The sequence below is a fragment of the Antechinus flavipes genome, chromosome 4, assembly GCF_016432865.1.
Source record: "Antechinus flavipes isolate AdamAnt ecotype Samford, QLD, Australia chromosome 4, AdamAnt_v2, whole genome shotgun sequence".
In the NCBI taxonomy this organism is placed as follows: Eukaryota; Metazoa; Chordata; class Mammalia; order Dasyuromorphia; family Dasyuridae; genus Antechinus; species Antechinus flavipes.
In genome coordinates, this window is record NC_067401.1 from 335,321,941 (window position 1) to 335,336,829 (window position 14,889).

Sequence of the window (14,889 nt, forward strand, 5' to 3'; positions counted from 1 at the left end):
GAAAATATAAAATTGAACAAGTTATTATATGTTAAAACTAAAAAACTCATGGAACCTTTTCAATGGGACTGGTAAAAATAATACTTAGTGCTCACTAATATATGGCACTTGTATAAAAATTGACCAAATATTAGAATTCAGAGAAAAATATATATAAGAACAATTATACAAAATACATCCATTTCAGATCATAGCATAAGAAAATTAGAAAAAATTTCACAGAATATGAATAAAAAACATGGTCTTAAATGGTAATCTGATAGTAAAATCCTACATAATGAATGGGTTAAGAAACAACAAAGATCATAGGAATTATAAATATTATTGTGAAAGGCAATAATAATTAACAAAAAAAATATCAAAATTTCTTCATGCAACTAAGTTAGTCTTCATGGGAAGAATTAAGTCCCTAAAACACATATTAATAAAATGAAAAAGATTAATGAAATAAATTGCACTTAAAAATTAGAAAAATAGGTGTTAGAGTAAAGATGGCAGAAAAAAATCCAACATCTTCCCCTAACTGCTCCAAATTCCTTTAAATAATGACTCTTAAACAAATTTTAGAGTATCAGAATGCTCAAAAAATAGAGTAGAAACTCTTCCTGCTGAAGGCAACTTAGAATATCAGTAGAAAAGGTCTTTGACGCCACAGTGGGAGTCCAATGTGCAGTCCCACTGCAGGCTGCACCAGCTCAGCTCACCCTGGCCCCAAGCCAGCAAAGCAGGAACTGACCTAGGCAACTCTGAATCAGCACAGTAATGACTTCCAGACATCTCAGTCCAGAGACATCAAAGAAAACTTGGAAGGTTCATTGCAACAGTGTAGAGGCCAGCATGGAATCCCAGCACAGGCTACACCAGTGTGGCCTAGCCCTTGCCCCAGCCCTGGCAAAACAGGACTCTGTTGCTTTAGCACATTAGATCTTACAGCTATAGTGAGGTGAGGACACTTCTAACAATCCAAGGCAGAAAAGAAGGCTTGTGGTCCAGTCCCTAGAAGGATCATTGAAAAAAGCTACACAATCCCCCAGAAGCTTGGAACAGTGCACCCTTCACCCTGGAAACAGAGCCATACTTTAACAAAGAGTTAAAAGCTAGGTAATAGTCTAGCAAAATGAGCAAACAGTAAAAAAAGTTTCTAACCATTGAAAGTTTTTTAACCATGGTAACAAGGAAGATCAAAACATAAGATGATAACAAAGTCAAAGTTTCTACATCCAAAACTTCCAAGAAAAATAAAAATTGGGTTCAGGATATGGAAGAGCTCAAAAAGGATTTTGCAAATTAAATTAAGAAAGATAGAGGAAAAAATAGGAAAAGAAATGAGAGGGGTGCAAAACGAAATACAAAAAAAAAAAAAAACAAACAAACAAACAAAAAAAAACTAATGAAGAGAAGAATGTCTTCAAAAGCAAAATTGATCAATTGGGAAATGAGGTACAAAAGCTCACTGAGGAAAATAATTCCTTAAAAATTAGAATTGAGAAAATGAAAATTAATTAGTTTATGAAAAATATACAATAAAACAAAACAAAAAAAAATAAAGAAATTGAAAAAATATGAAATATCTTATTGGAAAAATAACTGACCTGGAAAATGGGTCCAGGAGAGATAATATGAAAATTATTAGTCTACCTCAAAATCATGATCAAAAAGAGAGGCTGGACATTGTCTTTCAAGAAATTATTAAAGAAAATTGTCCTGGTATTCTAGAACTAGAAGGTAAAATAGAAATTGAAAGAACTCACTTCTTGAAAAAGATCCATAAAAATTCCAGGAATGTTATATCCAAATTCCAGAACTCCCAGGTCAAGGAGAAAATATTGCAAGCATTCAGAAAGAAACTATTCAAATATAGTGGAGCCACAATCAGGATAACATAAGATTTAGCTACTTCTATATTAAAAGAATGGAGGGCTTGGAATATTGAGAGAGCAATGGAGTTAGGATTACAACCAAGAATCACCTACCCAGCAAAACTGAGTTTAGCCCTTCAGAGGAAAAGGTGATCATTCAATGAAATAGATTTTCAAACATTTATGATGAAAGACCAGAATTAAATGGAAAAATCTGATTTTTAAATAAAAAAAAGTTGAATATGAAGGGATAATATTTTTTTTTTAAAGATGAAATTAAGAGGTGAGAGAAGAATGTACTGGGAGAAAGAGAAAAAGTAGAATGGTTTTAATTATCTGCCATATCTAGAAGCTGGAAAATAAAAGGATGCCCATCAATTGGAGAATGGTTGAATAAATTGTGGTATATGAATGTTATGGAATATTATTGTTCTGTAAGGAATGACCAGCAGGATGAATACAGAGAGGACTGGCGAGACTTACATGAACTGATGCTAAGTGAAATGAGCAGAACCAGGAGATCATTACCTGGTTACCTCAACAACGATACTGTTTGAGGATATATTCTGATGGAAGTGGATCTCTTCGTTACAGAGAGCTTTATTGATCAAAGATGGGCAGAAGCAGCTACGCCCAAAGAAAGAACACTGGGAAATGAATATAAACTGCTTGCATTTTTGTTTTTCTTCCCAGGTCATTTATACCTTCTGAATCCAATTTTCCCTGTGCAACAAGAAAACTGTTCGGTTCTGCACACATATATTGTATCTAGGATATATTATAACCTATTCAACATGTAAAGGACTGCTTGCCATCTAGGGGAGGTGGTGGAGGGAGGGAGGGGAAAAATAGGAACAGAAGTGAATGCAAGGGATAATGCTGTAAAAAATTACTGTGGCATGGGTTCTATCAATAAAAAGTTATTAAAAAAATAATTATCTGCCATAAAAAAAAAAAAAAAAAAGGAAAGAAAACACTTTTATAGTGGAGGGGAAGAGGGGCAAAGAGGGGAAATGAATAAACCTTACTCATCAGAATGAGTTCAAAGAGGAAATTCCTAGTATGGGAATAGAAATCTATCATGTTCTGCAGGAAAACAAGAGGGGAATAAGATAGAAGGGAAGAGGAAGATAAAAGAAAGAGCTTATTTGGGAAGGGAGTAGTCAATAGCAAAATACTTTTGAGAATGGGTGAGGTAAAAGAGGAAAAAGAATAGAATAAATAGGGGGAAAACAGAGTAAGCAATGGTAATTTTTCAAAGAATTTTAAAACAAGTTTCTCTGATATGGCCCTATTTCTCAAATATAGAGGAAATTGAGTCAAATTTATTAAAAATTAAGAGCCATGCCTCAGTTGATAAATGATCAAAAGATATGATCTATGCCCATAGAACTATAAATTCTTGCATATGTTTTCACCTAATAGTACTACTACTAGGCATGAATCCTAAAAAAAAATTTTTTAAAAAGGAAAAGGACCTATATGTACAAATATATTTATAGAGCTTTCTTTTAACCACCAAATCCCAGGCTTTTAATAAATGGTACCTTATTATGTTGTATATATAGTATACTCAACTTAAAAAAAATATTAATATAACTGTCTATAATGTGATTTCATCTATGTAGAAAGCTCCTTAGTGAGAAAATTGTCTCTCTACCAACTCAAATTATCACCTGTTCTACAATTTATAGTCTTAGAAAATTGGCAGTAGTCCTCAGACATTAGTTGACTTATCCAGAGTCACATAAGCTAATGGGTGATGGGACTTGAACCCAGTTTGTCTTAACTCAGGAACCAGCTTTCTATCTCTTATCCTTACTGCTTCTACAACTATTTCTTAAGCCTGGTAAAATGATAAATTGTACTTTTGCCTAAAATGTGATATTCTGTTATTTTTTATATATTCAACACAGTTCATAAATAAATCATTAGTACAAGAATAGTAATGTTGGCATAATTACTTTCTACTAATTTGTCTATCAGCTAAAAACAGGGAAAAACTAAGAACTAAATTATTTTGAACAATAATGTTACTTGCATGTGTTATTACAACTTATATTATAATTTGTAATTGTAACTTGTATTTTATTTTTATTTTTCAGCTGGTCTCTGTGATATTAATGAAGGGACTGTAGTGCCAGAGGATCGTTGCAAGTCCCCCACTTCTGGTAATTGTAGTTTTTCTCCTCTTTGATGAATATTATTGTATATGTAATGATGCCAATAATCATTATGGTTTATCAATTATATACATGTTTTAAAGAAACAGGTCTATAGGAGTATTGTATGTATGATGTTTGGATATGTGTGATATTTAAGTTAGCATTTCCTTAAGATGGGTTCTTCATTTAATTTGTGAAGTGGATATATGTACACATACATATACAAATATTTATGTGTACTTATATATATGGGTATAAATTTGTAACTTTTTTAGTATCATTGGTTTCTTTTATGATCCAATGTAGTTTATTTTATGCATTTTAAAACATTCTGAGTAGGAGTCCATGCAACAAAAATAATTTAGAACTCCTTCCTGAAGATGTTTCATTTTCATTAGATTGAAAAGGAATGTAATTTCCTTTACTAGGAAATCCACACCACTTAACTGGTACAAAGATCATAGAATAACATGCTCAATTTTGGAATATTTTATTTCCTTTGAAATAGTCATTCTCTTGCTTTTTATAGATTATAATGAGCTACAATATTTTTGATAATATAGACATTCCTATTATTTTATGGTGGTATGGAAAGGAGAGTAAAAGTATTATGGATAATAATTTACTTTCCTGCAGTCTGTAAATGAATGTTTTTTTTTTTCCTTTTCAGTGAAAAGGCCATTAGCACTTAAATTATCTTTGATGTTAATTAAATTTAAAGGATTTTTTAATGAGAGTTTATAAGATAAAAGGGCAAATCTGTTATGTAGCTGGCATAAAATGATTTCTCATCTCTTTTTGATCCATGATTCTATGTGCCTTATTTCTTTGTTGAGATTTTTGAAGAACATTGTGCATGGAGCCCTCCATCCTTACTCTTTAGTTTTAGGTTAAGAAGAAATGAAGTTAATGATTCAGGATAGGGAGAAAAAAAAATATATATAGATATATGTGTGTGTGTGTGTGTGTGTGTGTGTGTGTGTGTGTGTGTGTGTATGTAATAACAGCTAACTACTGTATTTCACTAAAGGGTCTTGACTGTGAGTAGTCTTCAGTTTTCCAAAATATTAATATTCCTCTCACATGTGTTTATTTTATAATGAATGGTTTAGCTATGGAATCTTTTAGGCTTTGAGAATAATATAAATAGTATATTCAAAAACTAAATCTAAATTATTTTCAGTGAAATGAAATGCAGAATATAAAACACATATATATTTATATATTGTGTTTTGTAATTGTAATATAAAACATATATTTATATACTGTAATGTTTAAATATATAAAACAAATATATTTATATTTCATGTAAAATATGAAATGCAGAAAATATGTCTTAGAAACATTAAAATTATTAAAAATTGGTATGATCCATATAAACTTCCTACTGCCTGTTGAATATCACAATATTCTGAATGTCATGATTCATTACAAAATTGACCAAAATAAAGTTTATTCTATTTATTTTAAATGTTGATTGAATAGTTTGGAGTAAGAAAGTGTCAAGGCCATAAAACAAATTATGCTTCATATATTAAACTCAGTGTCTTATTTAAGAAAAAGTTAAATAGACATTGAAAAATTTGGAAAATATCTAATTTGGCCCGCTCAATGTAACATTGTAGATAAAGGTCTCTCCTCAAAGTTAAAAACGCATTCATCCTGCCTTTGACATATATACAGTATGATCTTAGCACATCACTTAACCACCCCATTCCCCTAGTAAACATTCAAAAAATATAAATTACAAAATAGTTGCTAATCTATATTGGGAGAAGGAATTTCTTCAGTAAGAGTTTTCTCACTCTGGTGAAATCACAAATCTAGGTTTTCTCAAACTCCCACATGTCCACAAAAGGCCTTAGCAATTGAATGACAATATTTTAAATAAACCAACATTGTTTCATTAAGAATTTACCAATTTGACACAAAGTAAGAGAAACTTAATTAAAATGATTAAAAATAATGAAAGTTAATGATAATTTTTGTTAAAATTAACATCATATAACTGCATCTGATATACTTTAACCACCATGATAAACATAGGCAATAAATGTTTTTAGTCATACTTCCATAAACATAGAGTAATTGAGTTTCATTAACTCAATAAATTGCTACAGAATCACTTAATTACCATGAAAGTTTTAAAAAAAAACTTTTCTTATACCTCCTCAAAAGTTTATAGACATCTATCCATATTTCATTGCATTTAACAAACATTTGGTTTATATGAAAAGGTTCATGTCAGTGTTTTAATTCGTGGAATTCTGAATATGTCTTCTCTTTGGCTGAATCCCAAATATAAAGTAGGTAGGAAAAATTAAAAAATGAATGAGGAAATTGCTTCTAGAATAGAGTGATAAAAAGTTTGTTATCATCAATGAGTCATGAACCAAGGATTTCCTGGCTTTCTGAATGACTCTCTGTATATTGTGCCATTTTGAACAGGAAATGTGATGATCATTTCTATTTCATAAATTATTTGTTTTAAAGCAGTTACCTTTTATATCATTCTTAACTACTATGAGAATTCAGCTCTCTTTACAACAAGTTCATTGTTCTTTCCATAAGCCACAAGGCATTCCATTGTGGTATAGAATAACATTAACTAGTAAATTAGTGCAAATTGCATTCAAGTAATGAAAATAATGAAGTAGAAGAGGAAAGCTAGTGAAGAAGAATATAAAATGAAATTTGAGAAATTAGAATCATACATAACTTAGATTGAGATTTGTATGTCCTTGTGATGTAATACAAAAGGGACAAAAGTGAGATTTAATTCTTTTTAAGTTACTTTAAATTCAGATTTTTAAAAATCTTAATTATTCAGTAATTAATAACATTTTCTTCTGTTGTCATACAAAAAATTCAAATATTCTTTATATTTTGGTACTATATGCTCTTGTTTCTGAAAAATGAATGCTCCTTTGTGTATCTACTTCATTTAGCAACAAGAATGTGTAATTTGTTTATAATTTCAGCTTAAAATGACTCATTCATTTCTGGGAACTTTAGTTGTATTTCTCTAAAATCTTAATAAGTTCTTACTGTAAACTTTCTATCAAATTATACAATGAAATGTGATAAATTGATTATACCTTTTACTTTTAAATTTGAACATTTCAAAATAGTGGAACATATTAACACATTTTTTGAATTATTTCAATCATATAGGACTATAATTCTCAACATTTTCGGGGGGGAATATAACTTTAGTTTTGCATAACTACATAATATGTGTTTATGTGTGTAGGGACTCAAATATAGCAGTAATTTCACTCTCCTCAAAAGAACATATCGCAGATTTTTGTCTTTGCTGTTGATATTAAAACCTAGCCAATGCAAAATACAAATCTTCCAGTATATTGATTTTTATCCTTTTAAAAAAATGAGATTTTTTAAGTGTGTTTTTGTTATATAATAATCTCATAACCACTGTGTCCTAAAGTTAAGATTCTGTTTTGAAAATTATCCTTTTCCCAGCATAAAGATGATTACATTTATTAATACTCAATGAATAAGATAATTTTAAAAAGAGGAAAAATAGCAGAAAAGTCAGGGAACATATGCTACGGAGACAGTATTTTTTATTTGTAGTGTAATCATAAATAAAAACAATTTTCCTTGAATTATTTGATTTAATTCTACAATTTCATTTGTAAATACTTTTATTTGAATGAAAAAGAAGTAAAATATTTTGTTATGTTTATAGTTAAAATGTATATTTGTTTGCTATGTGTGAGTGTACAAGAGAGGAGTTATTTTTGAATACTGGCAACTAGAATCTAGTTTGGGGTGATGCTCATAGTAACAGTTTTATATAAAAGAGAAGCTTTGGTGAAGATGAGAGAAAGAAAATTTAAAACATTAAAGTAAAAATGGAAGATCTGAAAATTAAAATTGTCTAGATAATTTATCTAATAGTTATTAGCAATAATAGAATTTAAGAGCATCACTTCATTTACTAGAATTAATTCAAGCATTTACTATGACAGGAAATTCTTTAATTCTGAAAATTTTGAAGATATTATAAATTGGAAATATAATTTGATCAAATAATTATTTTTGTTTCATTGAGTTTTTATATTTAATCCCATTTTTGTAGATTTTCCTAAAAAGACAAAGGAGTTATATTTTAATTATATTTTTTATTATATTTTAATACAGAATTCTAAGTAGAGATTTCTATAACATATGCAAGCACCATACTTAATTGTCAATAAGTCTTAAAGCCTCTGAGCCATTCCACATAACTCACTCTTCCTCAATCCCCATATCTGATCAATTACCAAATCTTACTGATCCTGCCTCTTAAGTAGCTCTTGAATCCACACCTTTCTCTCTGATCATGGACCTACTGCACTGGTACAGGAATTCATTTCTAAATGCTTGTTCACTGATTGACCATTTGAAATTTCTGAGGTAGCTACCTGAAGACTGCCTACTTCTTCTCACCATCATCCATGAATTTAATAAATTGGTATTCCTGAAGCACAACGTTTTACTTCTGCTTCTTTGCTTTGTAAAGACTTTCTTACATACTTAGAATACTCTTTTTTTTTTTTCTACATCTACTTTTAGGAATTCTTTAACTACCTTCAAGGTTTAGCACAAGTTTTACATCCTAAAGCTTCTCCCAACAATTCTCCCCTATACTTTTTTTTTTTTGTCTCCTTCCCCTTGCTGCAACTATTTAGTAACTATTTTAATATAGAAATTGATTTTGATTATCTGTATACATATTTTCTACACCCAGTAAATTATGAGCTATGAGCTCAGGTACTATGACTTTTTTCTTTGCTTCTTCATTCATTAATATAGTGCTTTATATATTAAAAGCCTATTAAATGCTTATTGAATTGAATCTTGGTTTAGATTTAATTCTGATTACTATTATAATAATAATAATGCTAGGAACTATTGCAATGCTAACTAAATAAAAGTTCTCCTACTTTCTGCAAATCATACTGTAAAAATTTAGAGGTTATTTTGGTTGGTTGTTTTTCTTCCTTTATTATAAATCTGCCTTTGGTAAAACTTCAGTATTTATGAATGATTACCATTCTGCATGTTCATTTCATTGTCTTCATTTATGTAGGTTCTACGTCACCAAACAATTCTGATGATGAACAAAAAGTGACTAATTTTATAGAAAAGGGTATAGTATGTTATTTAAAGCATTTCTTTATTTTATTTATACTTCATTTAATTTTCTTTGAATAGATTTTGACATTTTATTTCAAAATGTTATTTCCAGTGAAGACCAAAAGCAGAAAATTTTCCAAGATGGTAGCCAATGATATCGGTAGGAAATAGAAAATTCTCTTTTTTGTTCCTAATCCAGTGCCTTGCTATACACACAATGCTAACCCCACTTAAAAAAATTATCAAATGGCATTTCATTTCCTTCTTTCTGTATTAATTTATTTTTCTTTGTGATAAATAATAATCTTTTGAACTACTTCTAAAAATCAATTACATGTGGAATGCAGCTTTTTCTTTAATTTAGTGTGAATTTTTCTGTTTTTGATAATGTTTAAAAATATAGCAGGGTTCAATTTATTCAGTAAGCAGCATGTTTTCAAAAAAAGCATCAATTTGTAGCTGATCTTATGTCCATTTTTTTTCTTTCAGTTATTTCCCCTACTTTTTTTTTTTTTTTAAGTTCACATTATATATATGTTTTAACGGCAGTAATTTTCAGTCTTTGAATTCAGTAATTTTGTCTCTAGATCCTTTTGATTCAAAGGAAATTTTATAGCTATGACATATATCTATTTGCCCCAGCTTTATTTTTGTAGTTCATAAATTTGAAAGTCTTCCAATTCTGGAGAAGAAATAAATTATCTTTTTACCAAAGTTTTGTTTTTCCTCCCCCCAAAAATGGGGTTAATTTCTGAACAATAAGATATCAAAGGTTTTTTTTTAAACTCAAGTATAAGTCCTAAAAATGTCTACATGAAATTTTCATAATTCATTTAAAATTTAATTCATGTTGCAAACAAATATAAATTAAACCCTGTTATGGTCCTGTGGGAGAATATTATTGGGATACAAACGGGGAAAAGTCTGTGGTTTCTTTTGGAAAAGGAGCTTTTCTTTAATGGTTTTGCAAAAATGTATTTTAATCTTTCTGTGACATTGGTGGTTTCTTAATGAATCAATAATAATTATTAAACCATTAAAATTGTATACAGGAAATCTATAGTACAACTTTTTTTCCTTGTTCTGTTTTGTAACATGTATAGTAATCTTCCTCAGTAATAATTTATTTGCTGAAACTCATACAAGATTTTCATACATAGCTTAGGAAATATGCTTTGGGGGAATTAGATTATTTTGATAGTTTATTAACGAAAGATAATATAAGATATGTTATTTTGATTATGTGTTATTTAAAATAATGTTAAGAGATGAAAAATGGTTTCAAATTTTTTATTAAGCAAATTTCTTGTTAGTTTGAGAATTTTTTAATTTAGAGATCAAGTACAAAATTCACAAAGTATTTATAAGTTGCCATGGAAATAGCACTTGATTTTGCCAAATAAAGATGCCTATTTTGCAGTAATTGAAGGTAAAGCATAGTTCCTAGAATCATCAGAAATATCATTTGAACCAATGTCCTTAATTTCCCTAAAATAACTTCTGGCAGAACATGATTTTTTTCCAATGTTGCTATTATTAGAAAATGAAGGTAAAACATAATATATCTTTTTGTCTGGATTCCAATTGTCTCTTACAATAGACTTCCCTTCTACCACATCCTGTATTCTGGAGTTGCAAATCTTTGATTTGTAAAACTTTTCTTCCTTGTTCTTTGAATATAGACCCATCTTATTGTTATCCTTACCATGTTTTACCACTCTGTCACTTTTATTGCTTTGGTATCATTTACTCTACTATGATTAGCAAAGAACCTTTTCAATGACCTTTTATACCATACTTCCACACTTCTCTTTGATAAATAGTAGCAAAATAGTAATAAAGCAGAAATCCCACAGAATGGCCAAGAAGAGATTTTTTAGTGATCTACTTTGTATTTTCATTTTTATACATTGTTTGGAGAAAAGGAAGTTTTAAGAAGCATTTTTATTTGTCAAAGAATCAATAGCATAGAACAAGGTATAAAAAGGAGCTTCAGTGGCTATTTAGTCCAACTTTTCTCTGACTTGAAGACCTTGAATGAATGTTAGTTAAATATGTGACTAATATATACTGGGAAAGAGGGGGTAACAAAATCAAGATTTGAAATTGCCTCACTATATCAAAACAACAAGATGAAATTTGATGAGTTTTATATTTATTTTCAAGAAATGTCAAATCAAAAGGAAACCTAGATTAGCAGCAGTTACATATGATGAATGTGTAAGAATTCTGGTTATTCACAAAAATATAAATGATTTGATATAGTTACTAAACAATGTCATTTTAAGCAGTATGGATAGAACAATAATGTCTAGATTATAGGAAGATAGCTCCATTAAAAATTTTACTAATGTCAATAGAATATTTTGTTCCTTTCTGGATACATAATTTGAGAGACATTAGCAATCTACATATCATCTAGAAAGACCACCAGAATAGTTAAGAGACTTAGAAATGTTGCCATTTAAGAAAAGAAGGAAATGGATGTATTTAATATTGGTGAAAAGGAAGACTGAGATATGAGAGACTTGTCTTTAAATAATTGATTAATAATAGGATTATAATAGGATTGATGGACGGAACAGACATTCTCTGTGTTATTAAGGGATATTATGAAAGAGAGGACTAATCTGAAAATTTAAGACCTGGGTTTTAGTCTTTATTATTTATTCCTCATTTGGACCTGAGTGAGTCATTTGACCATTTTCCCTCTCTTTTTATTTTTTTCTTTTATTTTTCTTTTAAGAAAGAGGAAAAAGCACTCAAAACTAGAAGGCAACATATAGGGTATTATTATTAATACCTTAATATTGCATGATTTTGGCCCTCTGAAAGAAACTTTCCAATAATTAGGACACTACAAATTGAATGGATTGCCTCCATGTGAAGTAACTTTTCTATACTTCTCCAAAGGTGCAGTGGAGAACTAAGAATCAGGAAGACTCTGAGTTCAAATCTGGGTTTATATTCTTAGTAACTCTGTAAACTTGAGCAAGTCACTACCCTGATCAAGTCTCTTAATCTATATTTTTCTCAGTTTTCATCAAATGTAAAATGGGAATAATATCACCTAACTCCCAGGGTTATTTTCTTTTCTTTTCTTTTTTTTAATAACTTTTTATTGATAGAACCCATGCCAGGGTAATTTTTTACAGCATTATCCCTTGCACTCACTTCTGTTCCAATTTTTCCCCTCCCTCTCTCCACCCCTTCCCCCAGATGGCAAGCAGTCCTTTACAGGTTGAATAGGTTACAATATATCCTAGATACAATATATGTGTGCAGAACCGAACAGTTTTCTTGTTGCACAGGGAGAATTGGATTCAGAAGATATAAATAACCCAGGAAGAAAAACAAAAGTGCAAGCAGTTTATATTCATTTCCCAGTGTTCTTTCTTTGGGTGTAGCTGCTTCTGTCCATCATTGATCCATTGAAATTGAATTAGCTCTCTTTATCGAAGAGATCCACTTCCATCAGAATACATCCTCAAACAGTATTGTTGTTGAGGTATATAATGATCTCCTGGTTCTGCTCATTTCACTTAGCATCAGTTCATGTAAGTCTCACCAGTCCTCTCTGTATTCATCCTGTTGGTCATTCCTTACAGAACAATAATATTCCATAACGTTCATATACCACAATTTACTCAACCATTCTCCAATTGATGGGCATCCATTCATTTTCCAGCTTCCAGCCACTACAAACAGGGCTGCCACAAACATTTTGGCACATACAGGTCCCTTTCCCTTCTTTAGTATCTCTTTGGGGTATAAGCCCAGTAGAAACACTGCTGGATCAAAGGATATACACAGTTTGATAACTTTTTGAGCATAGTTCCAAATTGCTCTCCAGAATGGCTGGATATGTTCACAATTCCACCAACAATGTATCAGTGTCGCAGGGTTATTTTCTATGTGCTTATCACTATGTCTGGCTCATAATTAGTATTTAATAAACCCTTCCTCTCTTATCTTGCCCCATCTCCTTTCTCCCACTTTTTTCCCTCTCTCCTTCCCTGCTTCTTTCCTTCCTTCCTTCCCTAACTTATTCCCTCTCTCCCTACCTTCCTTTTTTTACTTCTTTGTACCTTCTTCTATTCCTTTTGTCCTGCCTTCTTTTTCCCTCACCATCTTTTTACTCTTCTTCTCACTATCCTTCATTCCCTTATTCCATGGAAAATAGAAGCTGAATGACTGTTTGTATGGGATGCTTTGAAAGGGATTATTATTCTGAGTGGGAATTAATAATAGATGATTTTTCAAGTCTAAAATTCTATATTTATCAATAAATATTTTATAAGACAGGAATACTTTGACAACTTGGAAAAATGTTTTCTTATGATTAATTTCCTCTTAAGGGTGATTATCAAGAGAAATTTGTATTTTTTTTTAATATAGAAGATTTATTATTAGCACAGTTCTAAACTATATCTATATTTGATAGTTCTACATTTTTTTACTGTTTGTTTTAATATTTGTCATTTTAAGATATCCTATATCTATTTTAATTCAAATAAACACAGATTCATAAATATGGAAGCCAACTTAGGTACCTAAACCAATCCTTTCATTTTATGAAAAAAAATGAGATATCATATTAAAATTAGTTCAAAAGTGGCATCCAAATCTCCTGAACTCAGTCTAGTGCAATGATTTTTCTCCACTGTACAACACTATCTTGCATATGCTTCATGTTTTATACACAGTGCCTCATTTTTTTTTCTTATGTAATCTCTTTTGTACTTTACTTTCCCTCAATCCCCTGCCCTCAAATTTTTCTAAATTTGCAGGTTTAAAAATGGAATCCATAGTGATCCATTTGGGATTTTTTATTATTTGAACAACAAAGGTATGTATTAGTTGCATTTAATAGAATAATAAAATTTTTAAATCATTTTTTTTCATATGCTGTAAAGCTAAAATGAAATAATGCTTAAATGTTTTATCTTTTATAAAGGTATCTGTTGCTTCAGAGTTGGCTATTGAAGATATATTTAAAATGGAATTATACATATCTGCCTTAAACAACAGTAATTAACAATCCATGTATATGTGACAGGAATAATTTTATGCAAGGTAACTTTAATGTTATATACTATTAACTAGTCTTAATTTAAATATAGTGGGTAGGATTTAAATTTTACATATAACAGCATTTTTCTTTATCATTTAAGGTAATGTGTATTCTAATGAGGTTTTTTTTTCTTTTACAGGGTAATACAAATCTGAAGATTATTGATATACTGAATGTCTTAAATTATTTTTTATTTGATTATGTATTTTCCTTTAGAAAAAATAAAACACGTTCAACAAATTTAGTGCTCTGGAGTGTCTTTGTCTTTCTATCTGTAGCCTAATAATTTAGTGAATTGTCTTTCCATGCCAACTCATCCAAGGCAATTCTTTTTTCATGTCTATCTGTAAATGTCACTTAAAGTTTCTACTTAGCATATAAGATGGATTTCTTCTGGTTTCTTTACTAGTTAGAGGGTAATAATGAAGTATTATACCAGCTGTATTCTTCTCTTTTAGCACATACCTAATCTACTTTCTTATTAAGTCATACATGCTATTCATCACATCTTTTTTCCACCATTTCACTTATAAGTCATTGTTGCTAACATGTTGCAGTGGACCTGTACTTCCCATTCATATTTCCATTGTCCTTTGGATTTAATGAAATTTTACTTCTTCTCAGATGGTAGTCTTCAATTACTTAA

At 30.0% G+C, this 14,889-nt stretch overlaps 1 protein-coding gene and 1 long non-coding RNA gene across 2 annotated transcripts in view; both read left to right on the plus strand.

Annotated features, from left to right (window-relative positions):
- STXBP5 (syntaxin binding protein 5) overlaps positions 1-14,889 on the plus strand; it is a 199,145-nt gene that overhangs the window by 154,455 nt on the left and 29,801 nt on the right. Inside the window, exons 19-21 of the mRNA XM_051996743.1 lie at positions 3,965-4,030; positions 9,123-9,182; positions 9,282-9,329. Of these exons, the coding sequence (XP_051852703.1) occupies positions 3,965-4,030; positions 9,123-9,182; positions 9,282-9,329 (174 nt within the window). The remainder of the gene's footprint in view (positions 1-3,964; positions 4,031-9,122; positions 9,183-9,281; positions 9,330-14,889) is intronic.
- LOC127562307 (uncharacterized) lies at positions 10,538-14,483 on the plus strand. Its single transcript, XR_007953652.1, has 3 exons — positions 10,538-14,018; positions 14,127-14,245; positions 14,383-14,483. It is a non-coding gene; the product is annotated as an uncharacterized LOC127562307 (long non-coding RNA).